The sequence below is a fragment of the Zonotrichia leucophrys genome, chromosome 5, assembly GCF_028769735.1.
Source record: "Zonotrichia leucophrys gambelii isolate GWCS_2022_RI chromosome 5, RI_Zleu_2.0, whole genome shotgun sequence".
Lineage (NCBI taxonomy): Eukaryota > Metazoa > Chordata > Aves > Passeriformes > Passerellidae > Zonotrichia > Zonotrichia leucophrys.
In genome coordinates this window covers 51,907,055-51,929,465 of record NC_088175.1, presented here as the reverse complement: position 1 = coordinate 51,929,465, position 22,411 = coordinate 51,907,055, and the positions used below count along the sequence as shown (strand labels likewise).

The 22,411-nt window shown below is 43.3% G+C and overlaps 1 protein-coding gene across 1 annotated transcript; it reads left to right on the top strand.

Moving 5' to 3' along the window:
* The first annotated feature begins 7,534 nt into the window (after positions 1-7,534).
* On the top strand, positions 7,535-15,065 carry KCNA4 (potassium voltage-gated channel subfamily A member 4). The gene has a single exon (XM_064715591.1). It carries the CDS (start codon positions 7,535-7,537, stop codon positions 9,500-9,502), a length of 1,968 nt encoding a protein of 655 aa, XP_064571661.1. The 3' UTR covers positions 9,503-15,065.
* The last annotated feature ends 7,346 nt before the right edge of the window (positions 15,066-22,411 follow it).

Genomic DNA, 22,411 nt, shown 5'->3' with positions numbered 1-22,411 from the left:
TAGTTAAGTATTGCACCCTACTAAAGTTGGTTAATTGTATGTGTTTATTCAAGCTGGGAACATCTTTTTCTCTGTTACCTCTGTGCTTAATACACCCCTGAGATCATACAAGAATATCTCCAAAATAGAGAGGTTTAATAAACTAGAGGAAATTATAATTTACTGGAGAACAGGTTTTTTTGACCAATACACATGGCACTTAAAACTTCCAGACATCCAGCTCCCATGTGAATCTCTTTTTGAAGCCATTAGGAACAGGATTGAATATATTCTCATTTTTGTCAACATAGTCCTCCTTATTAAAAATTTCTTATATTTTCTCAGATACGCAAGGCTGGTTAAAAATGCACACATGTTCCTCCAGAGTTTGTGATCGCATATTTTGGAAAAAAGTGGAATCAGACTTTTGCCTGGTTATCTGAATACTCTGACACAGTTCTGCTACATGTCACCAACTCAGACCCAGCAGAATGAGTATCCTATTAAAACACGGAGCAATTTTCTGTATCCTTATTACATCAGGAGAAGAATGATCCTCCAGAGCAAGGGTGGCATGAAAGCATCGCCTCTCACACACCTACAAACATCAAAGGGAAAGGCCTGTGGTCCTTCCTCTGTTGATTGCTGAATGTTATGAGGTCTGGTGGCTGCTTCTCTCCTCACCACCCTCATCTGGAGTCTCCCCTGGCTGTTCCGTGTTTGTCAGCAGGGTGACAAAATGATGCCAGAGCAGACTAAGCTGGCTCTGACCCAGAGATTCATCTGGAAGCTACATCTGACTATCATCAATTTGTGAGCCAAGACACCTGTGTACCTACTGCAGTTTCAGCCCTGAATCTTTTGCAGGAAATGTTCTAGTCCAGTAAATTTATGTTTATCATCTAATTTATGTGTAACAATCAGTGTAAGTAGAGCCTTCTAGTATGGTTTGGAGTGCTACAACTACAGTGGTGCATCCCTACTTTTAGTCTGATCCTACAGTTCCCTCACCCACATCTTCCATTCATTGCCATTTCTTAAACAGGAATAATAAAAACATATTTAATAGAAATTTACGATCATCTATCTCCTAGAACTTCATAGAAATATCCTTTTTTACCTACAATTATGTATGTAAGCTATGTTTGATGCCATACTTAACATCTGAATTTCCTTTCCTTACATGCTTCTTCACATAACATCTTGCTACTGCACATTCCCGGGCCATGAGATGCCTGAATTTCCAGCTAACAACTATGAAATATTTTAACAGGAATAGTTTTGAGATATTTTGACAATATCTTGTCATACAGATGTTTCTTTACAGTTGTTCCTCAAGTCATGGTTAACTTCATAATGCAGATTTACATTAATTATTGTCCTACTGTCTGATTTTTCTCCAGAATAGTCCTTATAAAATCCCAGGGAGAAATAAGTCTACCACGCCCTCATAATGTTTTCTCATCTGGACAAAAATATATGCAAACAGGGATTTTTAACAACATCTGATATTTTCAAGTTTTGTAATCATTGCACTTTCTGTCAGCATAGTTGGAAAACTGGGTATTCAGAATAATACATTTATTGTTAAATGCAGAAATAGAGCTAATCAAATGACATGGTAATTTAAGTAATTCTGTGAAACTAATTCATCTCCTTCATGATTTAATTAAAATAACAGTTTCCAGACTGCAGATCCACCCTTCTCACTACTACTTGGCATATCTGTAACAAGGCACTGTGCATGATCCAGGCTCTTCCATTTCAGCTAAAACCAAATTATTAGGGGGGGAAGAAAAAAAAAAGGTGATAAATAACCCATGTTATACTGGATAGAAAAAGGAGGTCAGCATTATGATTGATGTGCCTGTGGGTATCTTGGAAATCTGGTTCCTCATTTAGAAGCTTTCTCTCCAGACTATCCTTATTTTTTTTTCTGCTATTGTCGTTTTTCAGAATAGACTGGAGATGAGTCCCTGTCTGCTCAGAATGAATGGAGAAATATTCAGGCCCAAAAATAGAACATATGTGTTATTTTTATCCTGTTTTCTGAGTAAATCCATACTCTGGTACGAGAAATCACTCTCCAAGTAAAAATACCATCAGTTTTTACTGCTGTTCATCCTAAATTCAGTGGTGAATGGCCATGGTTTTGCAAACTTTCCAGAGAAAATATGGAAGGGCTGCTGTTCTCTGGAGCATCAGCTTCCTTGGGTTAGCCTGCTGAAGCACGAGGAATGAACAGATGTGCTTTTCATACAGGTTGTGTGCAAGAACTGACTGAGGATAAGGCTGTGTTTCAGTCTGCCAAGTGTCTCATTAAATACTGCCAGTCATATTCAAAAGAAGAGTACTTGAGCCAGATTCTTTGACAGGGGAGTCTTACAGAGCCTAGTTAGTAAAATATGAATAAAATATGAACTTCCTGAAGTGATACAACCGCTGGGAGACAAAACTTACTTGTGGAGGCAAGAATTCATTGCTACCTTGGTACCTCAGGGGTCTCTAGCACTGCAAACAGCTGAGAGGGGGTGGAAATGCAAGTTCTGAATCATGTTCCAGAAATGCTGTAGTGACCACAGCCTTTTTTAGCTGGTTATCCCGAGTTCCCATTGCTACAACATTTTGCTTGTTTAGAAAGGAGCCCTTGATCTCATAGGGATGATCTTACAGATGGATGTGTTGCCTCGAGAGGTGAATAGAAATAAATAACAATGAAGCAAGCATAGGAAAGAGCAGAGGAGCAAAATGAGAAGGTTGAAAGGGAAGGAGAATAATTCATGGTCTGGAAGTGCAGTAAGTACTGAGCTGTAGTTCAGTTTTATTCACTGCAAAGATTACAGCAGGAAGGTGAGGGCTGGACTGAGGCCAGACCCTGCCAGTGTGAATTGCAGCATAAATTAATATTGGGCACAGAAACATAAATGAAGCTTTGTAAACCTCATGTTCCCTTTGTATGGAAATGTATTAAATGGTTGTGCATTTTTTCATAGTTAAGCAGTGATGCATATTTCTCACCTACATCACTGTAAAACAGGACAAATCTGTGTGGCAGCATTCCTTAGAGATCCTTTACTAAAATGTAACATTTCTATCAAAGATAGTGATGTGTAGGTATTCTCTCTTTGTTCTACCAATAATAGTATCCCTTATCAATGTGAAAGAGCAGAGGAAATGTAATAGCTCTTAAATAAATATTGCTCTTTGAACACTGTGAAAACACAAAGCTGAATGAAATGAGTCACAGTATTCATCTGCAAGTACTTTAAGCTTGTTTTTTGCTTTTAAATCAGTTAAAAATTGGATCAAGTAAGATCTTTGAGCTAGATTGAATTGCATGTGGTTACATGATCCCTATTACATTAGAATGCATTTAAAAAGGCACAAAAAAGCTATTCTGCTTCTCCCGTTGTCAGTTATGTGTGTATAGAATCATACACCACAGTTTATTTACCTCTGCTCAAGAACATGCTTTAGCTATTAGAACCAAAAAGAATAACAGTGCTCAAAAAGGAATACCAAAATGATTGGTCTGTTTCTACTTGTCTTTTTCACTCAAATGTCCACTGAATTTTCCATTTTAACATTCATGAGATAATGACAAGACAATGCATCTGAGATTTTGAAAGAGAAGTAAAAACTAAATAAGCGATTATATTTTTGCCCCAAGTCCTTGAAACATCTCAAAAAAGAAATAAAAGGGTGCTCAAATCCTACTGATAAAAAGCAACAAAAGACTTGCTAGAGAATGAAGGGACTGAACTCTGAAAATGCCCCTAGAATTCAACTTTACTGATGAAGGAGTGAGTCTAGGTGCTCCTAATGAGCCAATAAATTTACCTATGATAACTCTGGTATTTTTATAGCTTCATACATGTCCTTGTGCTGAAGTGATGGCAGTGGTTTGATCCATGACTTTGGTATGCTCCTGTGCCAGGTTACAGAAGAATCTGGGTTTTGGTATTGGAAATGAATTTATAGATGTTTAACTGCATCCAAAAGCACCCAAATTTTGGACCACTTTTGTGCTGAGAGAAGACATAATATTTTAATGGCGTTCAGTATGACATTAGTGATTTATCTATGTTTTTCACTTTATATTGACTATGGAACCTGAAGTATTGTGATGGCTGAAAAAACCAGCTAGCTCTAGGTGCTATTTATATGTTTCACAGTACTGCTGGCAAGACTTGGGGCCTGGCATCCAGCATGTTGATCTGGCTGATCCCCCGTGCTCCCCTACGCACTCACAGGTCATCCACTGAGGGAATGGGCAGTCACTGCTGTAGGCTGCAGAGACACAGACGCATCATAACCCACATGGACAATGTGGGTTGTGCTGCTGGAGATCTAAAGGCAAATAGGCACCAGGCTCTCGAGGTTTCTCTGTGGAGGAGCACCTCGGCAATGAAAGAAATGCCCAACCCACTTGCTGTGCATGCTGGATTTGCCTCCAGCTGCAAACACCTTGAGGCAAAGTGTCTGGTGTGAGCGCTGCCTTTGATTTCTTCTCAATTCAGTCTTTTTTTTTTTTTTTTTGTTTCCTTGAGGGGAAGCAGGAGTGTCCACAGCAGAGTTGGAGATGCAGTGTCAAATATTGTCAAGCTGCATTTTCACAGCCATCCCTTGCAGAGAGTGGAATGTGCCACAGCTGCAGCTCTCTAGGTGCAGAAGGAGCAGGCAGTCTATGCCCTGCTCGTGCTGCAGCTGGGAGACGGAATCCGTGCAGCCATTTGAGGTGTTAACTCTGCCAAACACACCCTCCAGCCATGAACTAGGACCGGCTTTCTGTTCAGGTGCAGAAGTAGGGCTGAGAGTTGATTTGGCTTCATTTGCGAGGTGGCTGCAGGAGCAGAGGCAATGCTGGCTCGTCCAGCCGGGGGGCTCGGGGCCGGGCGAGGCAGCGGCGCGCAGCTGCGGCCACCTCTCCTCTCCTTCTGGGAAACCTGATCCGGGCTCGGCTTTGCAATCTGTTGGAATTTATTGGAACGCGGACCCGAGCGACCCTCAACCCAAGCGTTTCGCTTCCTTCAGGGCACGCCCAAGGGAGCAGAGGCTTGGCTTGGCAGCATCGCTCCGGGCGGGCAGCGCGGGCACAGCGGCTGCGATCACTGCGGCGTTAGCAGGGCGCGGGGGGCGAGGCGGGGGCAGCAGCCGAGCCGTGCTGAGCCGATCCGATCCGTGCCGAGCCGTGCGCGGCGCAGTGCGGGCGGCGGCCGCCAGGGGCCGGCGGCGGGCCGGGAGCGGCGGTGGCAGCGGCGGCGGGCGGCGGCTCCGGAGCAACAGGGCCGGCTCGGAGCGCCGGGGGCGCGGTGCCGCGGGCTGGCCCCGCTCCCGCCTCCCATCTCCCGGCTCCCGTCATCTCCCGGCTCCCTCGGCCGCCAGCTCCGCTCTCCGCGCTCCGGCCGGCGGCTCCTCGGCCGCGTCCCCCCGGGCTGGGACCACCCAACAAGTGGATGGAGCGGGCGGCAGCCGGCGGAGCCCCGGACGCGGCGGGGGCAGGCGCCGCTCGCAGGCAGCCCCGCCGGAGCCCGGCTCCGCGCACGGATTAGCCAGCGCTGATTTATTTACTGACAGACCTGCCGCCAGAGCCGGGCTTGCGGAGAGCGGCGATCGCGCCTGCCCTTGCACACGACAAGCACACACGACCAGCACACGCACAGCGCCTTCGTTTTCCCCGTGGGGACGAGAGCCTCGCTCGTTGTTGCCTTGTGGCCAATGCCGAGGCGAGCGGGAGCGGCTGCGGCGGTGCCCGGTGCGCCCAGCCCCGGCTCGCTGCCCCGGCACCCGGCTGGAAGGGGCAGAAATAAGTGGCCAACCTGTGGTGCGCACTGACCGCAGGCACCTGCGAGTGTGGATCAGCCGGCACAGCCCCTCGGCACCGCTGTCACCCGGTGCTCACACCAGCGGGAACAGCGCTGCTATTTCTCTGCCTAGGATCAGTAAGTATAACGGCGTTTTTAGAGTCTTCTTCTGCATGGCACGTAGGTACGGTTTCAAAAATAGCGTCATTTAATAGTTCGTGTTCACCTTCTCTAGCGTATTAATAGATGTGGCTATAGATGAGGTTTCTGTTTCAAAGGGGGGTGTGAGGGACTGTGTATTTTTTGGTGTGTGTGCTTGCATGTAGATGTTGCTTCAGTGCACCTGCAGTTGTTTTCTTGACATATCACGGTGTTTTCACTTGGCTGAGCATTGTACGTGCCCGTTCTCAAATTAAATCCAGCGAGATGTTCATTGTGATCGAAACACGATTCTGCTGTAGATTAAAATGTAACATTCCCGCACCTGATTCTGCAAATACAACAGAAGCTCTTTGTCTAGATACATTTATTCTTTAATGTTTCGCGTGGATATATGTAGGTGTATCTCTTACGTATGTGCTCAAAGACCTGAATGCACTGTGTGTTGCAGTATTTTTATTGGTGTTTATGTGTGTTGGTGTTTCAGGAGCATGCATATGTTTGTGTATGGATGCAAGTGCTTATATGGGTGGGGATTTTGTATCTGTCTCTATATATATGTGACATACCCACCCACATCCTTACCCACGGAGTCGTTCAAAATCTCTGTGCATGTGATGTGGGTGTGTGTGTAATGTAGAAGTGTGAATAGTGTGGGCAGGAGAAGATTTGAATGCCATGGTAATAGATGACACAGTTTCATTTGATCGGTGTGACCTTTTAGGAAAACAATCCAATCTTTTCCCTTTTTGTTTTTATTTTTGTGTGTTTGTGCATGTGCCTCAGGTTAAGTGCTTCTTCTGCATGACCATAACCAAAGGGTGACCCATCCACTCCCTTGTGTCCTATGGGGACCTCAGAGCCAGTTTCTCAGTCTTCATCTCCTTCTCCTCCTCCTCCTCCATCGCCTCCTCCTCCTCTTACCGCTGCTGCTGATGCCCTGGGTGCTGCTCCCAGGTTTGAGACATTGTTGACAGGCTGAAGAAAGGATTTGCAGAGACCTCCTCACTGTGTAAATGAAGTGAATGGCTGGAATTAACTTCAGCTCTCCAAGAAATGACATTAAACAGTAAGTGTGCTAGACCAAAGCATTACCAGGAACAAATAATGAGGAAAGAGACTATTTGCATTTGGTTTCAATGATGAGCTAAAACCATCTGTGGAGAACAGGTACCCTTTGGTTTGCATATTTTTTTTCTTTCCCCTGAGGAATGCAGCCTTTATAGCCTGCGAGGCAGTCATGATTCTGATCAGGTACAGCTGTGACGGCTGCAGGAGATAAATGAAAATAAAGGGGCTTGGTGGATGGAAGAACAAGGTCTCAGCTGTTCTCTGGCCCAATCTGAGAATTTCATCTTTTCTCATTAGCTAAACAGTAGTTTGTGTCAAACCTTCCAGAGAACAGGAAGATGTGGCTCTGTGGTTTTCCAAAGTACAGATTCAGCGCTACCACCACGTTTCCCCGCTCGACGCGCAGGTGACCGCCCTCCGAACGCTGATGGCTTTGAACTTCCCGGCTGCCAAAGTCACGCTGTAAATAGCGCAAAACCTCGTCAGGGCGAGCGCCCACAAACCAAAACAAGACTTGCAAGATGGAGGTGGCCATGGTGAGCGCCGACAGCTCCGGCTGCAACACCCACATGCCCTACGGCTACGCGGCCCAGGCGCGGGCCCGCGAGCGGGAGCGCCTGGCCCAGTCCCGGGCGGCGGCGGCGGCGGCCGTGGCGGCGGCCACGGCGGCGGTGGAAGGTGGGGCGGCGGGCGGAGGGGGGCCCTACCACCACTACCACCAGGAGCAGGCCCGCGGGGCCTCCTCCTCACGCTCAGGCAGCCTGCCCCGCCGGCAGAGCGGCAAGAGGAGGAAGAAGGGCAAGAAGAGGAGCCACCACCTGGGCAGCAGGGAGTGTGGGGCCTCCTTCCCCTGCTCCGAGCTGCTGCCGCTCAGTGGTTCCGAGGAGAGGATACTGAAGGACTTGAGCGAGGAGGAGGAGGAGGACGAAGAAGAGGATGAAGACGACGAGGAGGAAGGGAAGCTCTACTACAGCGATGAGTATGGGGAGGATGAGTTTTCCTACTCGGACCAGCCGCCCGATGACGGGGGAGGCCCCGGGGGTTACAGCTCCGTCCGCTACAGCGAGTACGAGTGCTGCGAGCGCGTGGTGATCAACGTGTCGGGGCTGCGCTTCGAGACCCAGCTGAAGACCTTGGCTCAGTTCCCGGAGACGCTGCTGGGGGACCCAGCCAAGAGGGGCAGGTACTTTGATCCTCTCAGGAACGAGTACTTCTTTGACAGGAACCGGCCCAGCTTTGACGCCATCCTGTACTACTACCAGAGCGGTGGCCGGCTGAAGAGGCCGGTCAATGTGCCCTTTGACATCTTCTCTGAGGAGGTGAAGTTCTACCAGCTTGGGGAGGAGGCCATGCTCAAGTTCAGGGAGGATGAAGGTTTTGTCAAAGAGGAAGAGGAAAAGGTTTTGCCAGAGAATGAGTTTAAGAGGCAGGTGTGGCTGCTGTTTGAGTACCCGGAAAGCTCCAGTCCAGCCAGAGGCATCGCCATTGTCTCTGTCTTGGTCATCTTGATCTCCATCGTCATCTTTTGTCTGGAGACTTTACCAGAGTTCAGAGATGACAAGGAATTCGTCATGTCCCTGAGCTTAGGGAAGGGGCTTTCCAACGAGTCTCTCCGCCTGGACGCTGGGGAGCACACCATCTTCAATGACCCTTTTTTCATTGTAGAGACCGTGTGCATCATCTGGTTCTCCTTCGAGTTTACAGTGCGCTGCTTTGCGTGTCCCAGCAAAGCACACTTCTTCAAGAACGTCATGAACATCATAGACATTGTGTCCATCTTGCCTTACTTCATCACCCTGGGCACGGACCTGGCGCAGGAGCAGGGCAGCCAGCAGGCCATGTCCTTTGCCATCCTGAGGATCATCCGTCTGGTCAGGGTGTTTCGCATCTTCAAGCTCTCCAGGCACTCCAAGGGTTTGCAGATCCTGGGTCACACGCTCAGGGCCAGCATGAGGGAACTTGGCCTCCTCATCTTCTTCCTTTTTATCGGAGTCATTTTGTTTTCCAGTGCTGTTTACTTTGCAGAAGCTGACGAGCCTGCCACCCATTTTCAAAGCATCCCAGATGCCTTTTGGTGGGCCGTAGTGACCATGACTACGGTCGGTTATGGGGACATGAAACCCATAACCGTGGGTGGGAAGATAGTCGGGTCCCTGTGTGCCATTGCAGGAGTGTTAACCATTGCTTTACCAGTGCCAGTGATTGTCTCCAATTTTAACTATTTCTACCACAGAGAAACTGAGAACGAAGAGCACACGCAGATGATGCAAAATGCTGTCAGTTGCCCTTACCTCCCTACAAATTTACTGAAGAAATTTAGGAGCGCATCATCTTCATCCACAGAGGATAAATCAGAGTATTTGGAGATGGAAGAAGGAGTTAAAGAATCTCTTTGTGTAAAGGAGACTAAAAGTCAGGACACGGGGAATAGCAGTGAGTCAGAGAAGAAAAACTGTGTAAATTCAAATTCTGTGGAAACTGATGTGTAGTTTTGAGCGTTTCCAAATATATTTATGCATTAAAGAGTGCAGTGAAAATAACGAAATATGCAAACAAGAGTCTGCAGCATACAGTAGTATGCCATTTAATGGTTAAATACAAATAAAAAGCATTGCTGAACATGTATTACATATCAAGTAAGTGGTACAACTTGAGGAAAGGATTGCTAGATCTGATAAATTTTCAGACTTTATATTTTTATTAGAATGCAAGTGTTTTGCACATGAGGCTGAAAAATTTATTAAAACCAAGTCAGTTTTAAAGTGGGTGCATGAACTGTCGACATCACTAATAACAGCTCTGTGGTAAAAGTTGGCATTCAGAGGTATTTACTATGTAAGAAACAATGAAGTTTGGTAGTCATTTATCTATTTATCAGTGCTTTAATAGCAGCTACCATAAATCATTGGATACCATAGTCATTGTTTTTCAAATGGTAAATTTATTGTAAAAAGATATTCTACAGAAGATAGATCTAAATTTTTTTTTCTTGAAATCTATAATGCTTGTTTTTAACTGGAAATTTACTTTGGAAAGGCTGTTGACCCTCCAGAAATTGTTTATTTTTATAACTCTCTTTGGAGGCATTGCAGCATTTGTTGTCTAATAATGAAAGAAATGAAGTAAGAGAATTGTTAAACCTGGTCTGACTGCAAAGGCAAAATGACTGGAATGCTTTTTTGCACTACTTTATATGCTGGAGATATATCGAAAGAGACTTCATACTGTGAATGTTTACTAATGTAATAGTTCAATGACAATCATTGGGAGAGTGAATTCTGCATCATATTTTATTGTTTCTTCTTCCTCTGTGATGCTGATGGCAAAACAGCTGACATGACATCAATTCCATACACTTTTTGATTATGAATATCTGTGATCTGGAAAAGGATTGTGAAGTAAAATTTTCTAATCAAAATTATTTGAAATCGGTGTTTTCTACTGATGCCCTCAAGAAATACCAACCTAATTTATATATTTTTTTTTCTTTTTCTGCTTAATTTAGCATTCAGAGTCTATGATTAGTACATGCACTTTGTCAGTATTGAGGAAATTTGGTGTATGGGAGGAGCAGGTAGAAATAATAAGATACTCAGTTGTTACAGTGCTGACAATTGAGGATTGCTGACTTTTAATAATGTGCTATTATTGGTGCTGCAATTCCCCTTGATTACAGCTTTCACCCATGTATATTTGAAGCAACATTTAAGATCTAAACCAGGCATTTGGGGTTTCAAAAGGAACACATTGGGTCCCATGGAGTCCTTGTGAAAGCATTCCATGGTTTCTCTTCACTGATTTTCAGGCCAGCTATGTTTTGCTATGTGTCAAAACCTCCCACTGCCCTTCCTAGGAGGTTCAGGTTGGTGAAGATTAGCTGGCCTGCAGTATATTCCAGAGTCCAGAACGAGATAGGTGAGATATTGCTGCATACAACATAAATAATAGATTCAGAACAAGGCTTTTTCAGACTTGCCATTACCCAGGGAAGGCACAATTAATCCGTCACTGTTTTTGAAGAGGCACTGTGGAACATTCCAGATTATAAAACTTGAACCAAATTGGCATATGCACTTTAAGGTCCGGGACAGGCTGTTGGGGAAGGAAAAAGGACTTACCAACACCACAGAATGACAGTAGTTTGCAATGTTCATTTAAAGCTGAGTGGAGATGGAGGGTTTTTTGCAGGGAGAACTTGTTGGTGACTGACTTACAGCAACAACAGATGCACTCTGAATTGGGCATCCATGATATTACACATGACAAGCCTTGTTTGCTGAATCCAGTGGCACCAAACAGAGCTGCAGACACAGGCTTCTCTTTAATGGTTGGGTTTTGCCTTCATAATTTTTCTGTGAGTCTCTTCGAAAAGTTTCTCTGCTTGTCTTCTTTTGCATTGCAGAAAAATAAAAAAAAAAAAGACAACACACAAAAGACTGCGTTGTGCTGAGCCCTGCTTCAAAATGTGTGTTTAAGTGTCTGATTCCTAATTTAAAAACACTGAGCAGGCTTCACTATATTTTTGATGTGAAGCATTAAAGAGAGCTCCTTTTTATTGTGGTGGTGTCAATCCCAGCTGCGCTTTGAGTGAAGTGACTCAGTGACTTTATACATAGGCATTTGCCAAAATTTAATGTTACATTTCACTCCAGCTGACCTGAGTTCAACGTGCTAAATATTTTTTCCCACAGAGTCAATATCAGCAGCGAGGATGAGTGTTCTATAAAACCTGTAACTGAAGTATTTCTTTCACAGATAGCAGTTAATGGCCTAAAGGGCACGAGGGTTCTCTTGCTGAATGGCTTGGTCCTGGTTCTGTCTGACACCAGGGAGCATTTAGTGCCTGGGACCATGGCAACGAGCTAGGAGTGAAAGAAACACTGAGCAGGTGAATAAAGAACTTAGGGAAAATAAGTTCTGTGTGTTTGCAGCATTGACTGGTTGGAAGGGGAGGTGGTTCATAAGAGGTGGGATTTCAGACCTCTGATGGAAAGGAGAAAACTCTTTGAATCACTTTGAAAATGCATTCGTGCTGTAGCCAGGGAGCTCAGCATGAGGGGAGTGCTTTAATAAACAGCTGAGACCAGATGCTGACAAACTCCTGTTCAGGAGTGCTAGAAGATGCAGTTTGTTGCAGCATCAATTTCATTTACAGTTCTGTTCTTCATTACAGCCTCTGCTGGTTTTGTCTTCTATAAGTAACACAAAAGAATAGTGATTGCTATTAATATCAAACTGGTTTTTTGCTCTGTTTCCTTGATACATGACTGTTAAAAAAAATTTAATCTTAACTTCTTCAAGCACTCAACTGTTCATTTAAACAAGTGTGCAGTGTCCATGCTGGGCTGTTTTCTGAGCAGTTCCTTGCTCTCAGAAGGAGAAGCTCTGACTGCAGGGGCTCCTAGCAGTTGGCAGAGCAACGTTCTGGGTGTGTCCTCAGGTAATGCTGGAGCCTCCTGCAGCGAATAAACACTTGGTCATGATAAATAGGATCTATAGAGCTCAGTGCTAGGCTGTGCTGTCAGCATTCTGAATCACAGAAAGAATTGTGCATTCCAGAGTGGAAGCAAATACCTCTACTTGGGTTTGCAATTTGATTTTTCAGCTATCTGTTGGTCTAGTCACAATATAGTTTTATCATGCCAAAGTCCTACCACTAACATGCTAAAACCCAAAGATCCCAAGTGCTTTAAGAAATAGAAATTTGTGTTAAGTATTACTTTGGTTGAAATTTTGTGCCAGAGAAACCCTTTAATGGCGCTGTTATGGCTCCAAATTACTGCTCCTGATTCTGTCAGACCTTTCCTAGTGATACTGACACCTCTCAGAAAAATAATTTTATTGTGATTTGGGCATTTTACATTTTTAAATTCTAGTGGTGAAATGCATTCCTGATGTAGCTGATGTGAATGGATTTACACTGGGGATCATTTTAGTTCTACTAATGTAGTTCAAATGATTTCACATTGACATACATTTCAGCTAAAAATAATGCAAAATGAGATATTTCAGGTTTGCTTGCAGTGGTGAAAAAATTTGGAGGAGTTCCATTAGAATTCATGGAAACACAGCAGCACCAAATCCGATTTCAAATATAGTCTGATAGTTAACAGTGTGCTGGCATTTATTTAAAGAATTTCCTAGGTATTTTTATAGTTCTCTTAAGTGCCAAAGCCAGACTCATAAGGAGAGAGTTTTGCCAGCTGAAGCACTGGATTTAATGGCTGGCTTTAATTTAATAAGATCCATATTTTTTTTTTCTTTATTACATTTCTGATATTACATTGGTTCCTTGAAAACATCAGCCTGGATGCTGAACTTGATGCCAGAAGAAATGTGTAACCCAATTAGAGTGAAAGTTTTTAGTGTTCAGTTAAGATTTCTGAATTGATTCCACAAGAGGCTAATTCCATTTGATGGAAAATACAATTTGTTTGTATTTGAAGGAAAATATAATTTGTTTTTATGTTGAAGAAAAATTCTTCTGCTTACATAGCTTTTCATGTGTAGAATCCACCTGTGTGGTGTTCATGTAATGCAGAATAAATCTGGGAGATCCAGGGGATAAAAATCCCCAGTGTGATCATGATTACATCTAATTGATGGAAATAGTGTCCTTGGTGTTTGGGGATGCTGATAGGCATCCTTGTGGACATAAAAATTGGGATTTGAGCATGTTTTCAGCCTGTACAGCTTTGGAATGTGAAAATGGTTTTCATAGTGCTGGCGTGGAAAGAGTTTGGGATCAGGCCATAACCTTGAAGGAAGGGTGTTGGAGTGTAACTCCTGACATGGAACATTGCTGTCAAAGTTGCTGTCAGGTGTTGAGAGTCATTTGACTTGGGATTTGAAAATTCAGTGCTGAGCTGCCCAAGAACATGAGGTACTTCATATTTATGCATAAGTGTAGGATAAATGTGCTATGGGAAACCAGCTAAATATCAGAAAGTCTGTTCCATTTGTAGCTAGTTCCTGAAAAGTCTTTCTTGCACAGCATTGAAAAATGAAATCTGTCTTCAGCCATCCTGGATGCATAAAACTCATGCTGAATACCAATAATTTTTTAGCATAATCTTTAAATTTATAGATAATCCTCAAATTAAATATAATTTATCCATTGTGTTGATGGCTTCCTCTATTTTTTACTGGTTCTTTATTACTTTTTACTGTCATTGAGCCCAGTTATAAATACTTTACATTTATTAAATAGATTAAAACTTATTTAAACTTATTAAATAAATAAACATTTTAAAATATTTAATTAATCTACATGAGACAGTAGGAAATAAAAACAAGTATTGAAACCTCCCCAGCTATGGCATCCAGCATGTAAGTTATGTATTTTTCTTATCTTTAAATAATCTAAATAACAGAATAACTTCAGTAGACATGGGGCAGGGTATACACTTTCCTCTTGCTATAGCTGAATGATTACATGCATCAGATTTTGCAGAGAATAAGGTCTAGTTGACATATTTATCATATTTTTGCACCTCCATTTGAAACAAATACTTATAGAGAAGTGGGCACTTTTGTAAAAATGATCATCTTTAATTTCCACAGGGACCATCTAATGTGGAAAAAGTGATTGGCAGATCAATTCTGGGTTAAAGTGCATAAATGTTTTGTACCTGAAACCCAGGAACTCCCCATATCCCTGCCATGCTTACTGTGTGTTCAGAATTCCACATTCTGAAGGAAAAATCATTAAAGCATTATGTACTGAGATGGTTGAATTAATTCTTATTTTTAATCCTTTTCTGTATAATTATAATGTGCCTTGAGCCCTTTTTCTGCAACAGGCCCTTTGGAAAAGAAATACATAAGTATATGAGAAGGCAAGAAGAGAAAGCTTACATCACAGGAAAAAAGCTCATAGAACACACAAATTGAGGGAAAGTAAGTAAAAAACTCCTCTTATGTCCTCCATTTGTGCATTTATGGTGCTGCCAGTAAAACCAAGCTGGGGGCACACTGGGTGAACTGGTCTGCAGCTCCAGGGAGGGGTCCATGCCTTGCTCCTCTCCCAGGCTCCCTGGGCCCAGCTGGGCCATGGGAAGCTTCTCCCCGTGCTGGGCTGCCACGGGCTCCTGGAGGTTTTCAGCCTGTCTGGTAAATCCATGGGAGCAAATGATGCCTCAGGTTTTGGCTTTTATATTTATCACATTCTGTGCTGCTTCAGTGTGTGGGTCTGGGCTTCACATTCAGGGATGGTGAGCTCTGTGCACAGAGCAGGGAGACAAAACAATTCCTGCTCCAGCTGGGCACCAAGGACAAATGATCCCAATCTCAGCCCCAGAGCACAAACCCCGTGGGCTGCAGAGAGAAAAACAAGCAGGGTGGGAGTGCCTGGGCTAAAGCTGGAATGGGACAATGAACTGCAAGGTGCAAATGGAGCAGAACTGATCCCAGGGAGAGAGCCCGGGAGCGCTCCTGCATTTTGGGGCCATTTTGGTCATCTTGGGTGCAGCCCTGGCTGGGCTCTGGTGCTGCCCAAGGTGGATCCATGGAGGAGATGCTTTGAATCAATCCCTGCTTTGTTCTGTAGCTCTGTCCAGCCCCTGCTCCAGGGCAGCCTGCACAAGGGATCACTCCTAACACAAGTATCCTGCTGAGTGCAAAATTTGGATTTTTTGCTTGGCAATACCATGCAGCCTTCCCAGACAGGGAGGCCTCAAAGATTCCAGTTTACCAGTTCCTAATCTGTAAAAGGTCTCACATTTGCCTTCACAAAATGTGCTTTTCAGTACCTGAATCCCATTCATTTTAAAAGAAGCTGGGCTGTGAAATCCTTCCTCTGCATTGAGGAACAAATTATTTTCTTAAGGTCAAAAAAGACACTGTGGTGGAGGAGGTTTTACAGATGTTGCACAAAGGAGTGTAGGAAGGGACAGAACATATTCTAGAGAAATTTTGGTCTCTGTTTTTAATCTCTTGCTCCTGGGGCATTTGTGTTCAGAGTAAGGGAGGAGGATGGATGGAGTCAGTGAGCTATGTCAAAGGCATCTTTAATTTTAGATACATGCTTTTCTTCTGTTCTTAGCAATCAGAATAAAATAAGTTTGGGTGGTTTTTTTCTTGTGGTTGGGTTTTTTTGTATGTTTATTTTGTTGGGGTTTTTTTAAACATTATTTTTATTAGTTACTTAGTCCTAACACTTATTATGAACGGGGTGATATATGCTGAATCTGGAACTGTCCTCCTGGACATGAATGGTAGTTTTCCATTCAGAAAACCAACTGAGACCTGCTAAGCATCACTGCTGTCCTTCTCTTTGGCTTTCAGGTGTGATGCCTTGGGCTCCAATGCCTTGCAAGGTTTCTTGTGTCAATGGTAGGCAGTGCTGGCCCTGCCATGCAGGAGAGCCAAGGAGAAAATTCATTGTGCTTGTTTGTGTTTATGTTGGTATGATTTTGGTGCAGAATTTTGCAGTAGAGGAGGGATGCTCCCATGATGTGCTTTGGAAAAAAATACAATCACATGCAAGCTGCACGTTCCCCACACTGTATATTTCAGGTTAAACACCTTCTGTTTCATGAGTGGGTCTGTACTTTAAAGATGCCCTCAACTTGCCCTGAATTCCTTAGGAATTTAAGAATTTCTTTTTCAGGTCTCAAGCATGAGGGAAGATGATCCCTCTTTGCATTCAAAATGGCAAGGCATTATTTTAAAGCAGATATCTTGCATGTTTTCAGGTTAAGAAGCTAAGGAATAATATTTTTCTGTTCAAGTCTTTCTTAAATATAAGCTGCAGATACACACAGAGAAGGAAAATATGGTTTGATCACAGGGAAGAAACAGAAAATATTTTTAATTCAATGTTTAAAGGGCATAATTGTGTTTTATTCTGTGCCAGATGACAAGCTCAGATAAATGTTACTTTAGCAAGAATCTATCCTGCTGCAGAGAGTGCAGTAGAGGAGTTGTATGGCAATTTATACTCCAGCATTTATTTCTGTGTATGTTTATTTCTGTTAGCTATTTGTAAGCAATGCTATTTATTCAGGACTCCTGGATCTCAAAACTAAGGACAAAAATGTTATAAGGATCTGAGTAAATGAGAGGAACAAAGTTGAATTCTTCTGAGGATCTGCAAGAAGAAATTGTTATTTTGGTGCCTTTTACTTGTGAACATCTCTAAAAAACGATAGGATTATTTCATAGGTTGGAAGGTAAAACTGGTTTTGTGTGGCTGGTACAATATTTTCTGTTTCTCAGAATTTAATGGAGAATAAGCATTTTTATGTCTTTGAAATATGTAGAAAATGTGAGCAAGTAGAAATTGTAATAATTTGCTGCTCTTTGCCCTATTTTACAAGACAATGTTGCCAGAGTTGATTGGTGGTGTTGGACAACTCAGTTCCTAAGCCAAATGCAGTGGCTGTAAGCAGATTTACTTTTGAATTCATGCAGAAAAAGTGCTTTTTAAATGGTCTTTTTTTGGGCACCCAGAAATAAGGGCATTCAGACCACTACCTGCTTCTGAAAATTTCTGATGGTTGGGCTGATTTGTGTCTCTTGAGAGGAGAGAACAAACCATATTTCAGCTATTATTTTGGTTTCTGTGCTATTCTGTATTTTGAATTATACCTAATGGAAGCAAGCATGGAAACCCACAAGATTTCCAAGCACAGTCCTGGTTGCACTGCCAAATGAAACAACAGATGGGATTTAATAGGTTCCCCTAATTAGCCAGGCATCTTCCACAATAGGATTGCCCAAAGAAATGCTCCTTAATCCCTCTGACCTCTGCTCTATGCTGTGAAAGGTTCTCCTGATGCCAGAACAGCAATGGCAATTTGAGGTGGTGAAAGAAATGTGTTTGTTTGGGAGCAGCCAGGGCTGGGAAAGGCAGGAGCTGATGGGATCCCACAGGGATGGGACCTCAGCCGTGTCCTACAGCATGAGCAGGGTGAAAAGGGCTCCAGGTGAGCTGGGCAGGTGAGATGGGCTCCAGGTGAGCTGGGCAGGACCATTCTGGGTGAGATGGGCTCCAGGTGAGCTGGGCAGGGCCATTCTGGGTGAGATGGGCTCCAGGTGAGCTGGGCAGGACCATTCCAGGCTCAATGGGCTCCAGGTGGGTCTGGGCAGGGCCATTCCAGCCAATTTGAGCCCTGACAAAAGCCTTGCATTAACCACAGCCAGCAGCTCTGCTCTGCTCAGGTGCTGTTGTACCTCAAGCCTTGTGTTGCTCCATCCAAAACTGAAAATGTGCATTTTTCAGAGCTGTGAGTACTGGCCCATTGTTAAGCTTTTTGCTGCTCTTGTTTGGTTCCTGAGTCGTGCCTGGGTCTTATTTCCTCAGTGTTTTACTGCTGCCAGTACATCTACAATTATTTCTCCTAAGTTGTGGTACCGCTTGCATTTTTCATACAGTTTCCTTGTGCTGATACAGAACATTTTCATGGATTTTTAAGAGCAAGGCTGTTTTTTGGCTGTTGGATGTATGAGTTCCAAAGAAGGTGCTGGGACCTTAGTAATTATATTCTAACTTGGACTGACATCCAGAAAGGTGCTAGAGCATGACGTGTAGTATTTCCTAATCTTTTAATTAAGATGATTAGTGGGTTTTTTTGCTGCTTCTGCAGCAGTGTCATTGTTGGAGCTGGAGCAGATGTTGGTATTTAGCAAACACAGCAAATGCCTGCATGTCTGAATTTGTGTCTTGTACGTATTAAAGTATCTGAGCTCTGTACCATCATTTTATAATGGTTGAAATATTTGAAGAGATGTCTGAAAATTAGCCTGGTGTGAACTAAATTACTTAAAAAAAAAAAGCTTGTAGTGATGCCTTCCCTTGGTGTGTGTGCTGAAGGTGGGAGGTGAGGTGAGCCCACGGGGCCTGGGCTGAACTTCTGACAGTGGAATATGTTGTTAAAATGGGGATTGGACCTGGAATACCAGAGTGGTTTTTCCCAGTATTTATGCACACAGATGGGAAGCTGCACATATTTGGGAAGCAGAATGTCCACGCTGTTTTCATGGGACCATCCATGCCTGCAGACTGAAACATAATGGAACATTCCAGAGCACCAAACACCAAGTTTTGGGTTCTGAGGATCACAAAGCAAAACCCCATCTCTTTCCTAGGGCTTGCTTCTTCCCAGAGGCCTCAGTCGCCCTCACCACCTCTGCAGCCCACTGGCAATCTCAGAAAGGAGCAATCATAAGCAATAAAAATATGAAGGTGAAGGAGAGCATCCACCCCAGATTGTGTAGAATAAAAGACTTAAATAAAAAATGCAATCAGTATATTGCAATGCCTTCCTTCAGCTTCATTTTTGTTTTTTTTTTTTTTTGAACACCCGGTGTTTGATGCAGTGCTGTGAGCATTCTCAGGAGCCTTTTTCTGTGATGAGCACTTAGTTTTTGTGGCTCTCTGGTGTTAATGAGACCAAGCAGATGCAGGAACTGAATCCAAATGACAGAAAACTTCATAAATTCAGTGAGCAGAGAGTTTTGTTGTTATTTTCAGTAACTGCTGGTAAGGATGTTATGTTAATTAGAGAGGTTGACTGCCTCCAAAGGCAGATTGATTATTGCATCTTCTCCAGCCTTCAAACTGTTGTATCTTGAGCCTTCCTCTTTCTAGGGACCGGTACTTCTTTCCATGGTCAAGGATTAAAAGCTTTTTTCCCCATCTGGAGCTGTTTTTAAGGAGGCAGCTCATGTCCTGTGGGCTGCACAGCTTGATGTGTCAGCGGTGCTCGGTCCTTGGGACAAGTCTCACGTCCAGGGAATGGAAAAGCTGCTCTGGGATGCCCTTTGGAGCTGGGAAAAAGCAAAACCAGCGGCTCTATGGAACAGGGGAGTCCAGAAAAGCTGTGGGTGCTCCATCCCTGGGTGTTCTGAGCAGCCTGGTCTGGTGGTTGTACCCACCCATGGAAGGGGGGTTGGAGCTGGGTGGTCCTCAGTGCCCCTTCCAAGCTAAACCATCCTGTGATAGCAGATTTTACACCACTTGATGCACTAAGAACTTGATAACATAATTTCTAAAAGCATTTTTATCTGGTAGTTCAACCCTGAAGTTTGGTTTAAACTGCATGGGTAAAATAGGTCAGCTGGTCAGAAAACTCAGGAAGTGAAGGGATATCAAATGAAATGTTGGTAAATGTACAGAAAAGTGAAGGGCATTATAAAATAATGATTATCTCCTAAACAAAGCCACCCCAAAATTTGTATTTACATTATAGGCATTTCCTAATTCTCTGTGCCTGGGGCTCAAATTCCGCATTTCCTAATTCTCTGTGCCTGTGTGCTGTTGCCCTGCTGCAGGTCTGTGAGTAGCAGCAGCTATAGTTTTTCCCATTGATAATGAGTTTCACACACTTGGGAAAAGTGCTTTTAAATCCCAGGATTAAGGAGAGCTGGGCAGGAATTACTTTGCAGCTACCCACAGTGCTTCAGATTGTGGAGCAGCTGTACTTTGTTCTTTCTCAAAGTTCAGACATCTCTTTTTCTGCTGGATTTACAGAGAGTGCTCTTGCCTGAATCCACTTGAGGTGGATCATGGTCTTTGTTTTTACCAGATGTTGTTGCCCAAATAAATATTTAGGACAGAAATGTTCAAAAAGGTGTTATCATCCCCGCTTCATACAGGCTTTCCATGCTAAAAAAAGAGAAATCTAAACAATTATTCAACTGCTTAAATTATATTGTATGTGCACAGGCCCCAAGAAGGGCATGGCATTCTGCAGGATGAAGATCTCTGTTTATGAAGGCATCAAAACCTGCAGTATTTTGCAGAACCTGAAAAATCAGAACCAGAGATGTGTAGGATTCTTGTTTTTGAGTTTGGCCTCATTTCTGTTCCTGCCCCTGATTTGAATTTTGAGCTTTATTAAGGTAACCTTTGTGTTTGTGAGAAAGAGGCAGTCAGTAATGCAGAAGTTACAGGGGGTGTGTTAATGTGTATAATGTAATTATAAAATGAGTAAAATGGGGATGTCAGTGTGGCACAGCACATGGCACAGTGCTCTGGTATTTGAGCCAGTTCTGAACAAATTTGCTCAGCACTTGGAACAGCCCTGCCAAGAGCACAGGGAGGGTATTTGTGTGATCACTGAACATTCCTCTTGATTTAATGCAAGCAATGAATATGTCACAGACATCTTTTATGAAAAATCCTTTCTTTAGGATTTTTCCTCCTGAGAAGCTGAGAGGCTTCAGGAACAAAATGTAAACATTGATTATCTGCTGCTGTGGAATGCAACAGGTGGATCTGTGATTGGTCTCATGTGATTGTTTCTAATTGATGGCCAATCACAGTCAGCTGGCTCGGACAGACAGTCCAAGCCACAGACTTTTGTTTTCATTTCTTCTTTTTCTATTCTTAGCTAGCCTTCTGAAGAAATCTTTTCTTCTGTTCTTTTAGTATAGTTTTAATGTAATAGATATCATAAAATAATAAATCAAGCTCTCTGAAACATGGAGTCAGATCCTTGTCTCTTCCCTCAATCTGAGACCCCTGTGAACACTGTCACATGAATAGAGATTTTAGAGTCCAGTGCAACTCTCTTCAAATCCTCCCCCTTTAAATTCATTTTCATTTGGATTCGCTTTTTGTTTTCTTGCTGTTGTTGAGAATGTTGCAGACAACGGGGTTCTGTTCCCAATTCCAATCCAACAGCACCCAGAAGGAACAGACTTTGCTCCACAGACATTATTCTGCAGGATAATGTGTACAGCACAACTCATGGGCAGATTTATGAGGACTGTGCATATATAAAATGCCTCTAAGCAAGGGAGAATTTGGGCTGCCCAGTCAGGTCTTTGAATGATAAATGGATTTACTCAACAGCAGCCATCTGCCTGCATTTGACATTACCTGAGTTCCATTTTGTGTGGACACAAGGAGATGAAGGAAATTGAGTTTTGCCAATCTTGGCAAATTGTGTCTAATTGCACCCTGACTTGTTTTGTGTTCTGGAGAGCTGATACAGTTGATATTGTAGGATGATTGGGTTCTGTTGATGTGAGGCTGCTTGTTATGAAAAGGAACATCACGGTCCTGTTCCGCTGCGAGTTTTTGTTTTATGAAAATATTTTTGTATCTCTCATATCAGATGTGATATTATTTCCCCACCAGATGTCACGCAAACAAGCCCTAATTATGCACGTATTCAGTGTACTGGAGCTCAGGGAACCTGCTCAATGGCTGACTAATATTGCTTGCAGAGTGCTGCACTTGTATAAATACAGCATTTACTTGTTCCAAGCCACCTACAGTTACTTCTGCTTGAGATTTATATAACCAGTAATATTTTATGTTTTCAGCCTATACAAAGGAGGTATTGTATTAAATGAAGAAAGAGCTTCTTTTTAATGCAGTAGTTAAGGCTCTGTGGTTTCTCATCTTACTTTCTAACTACTTTTGCTCTTGCTAAATTCACAGTGAA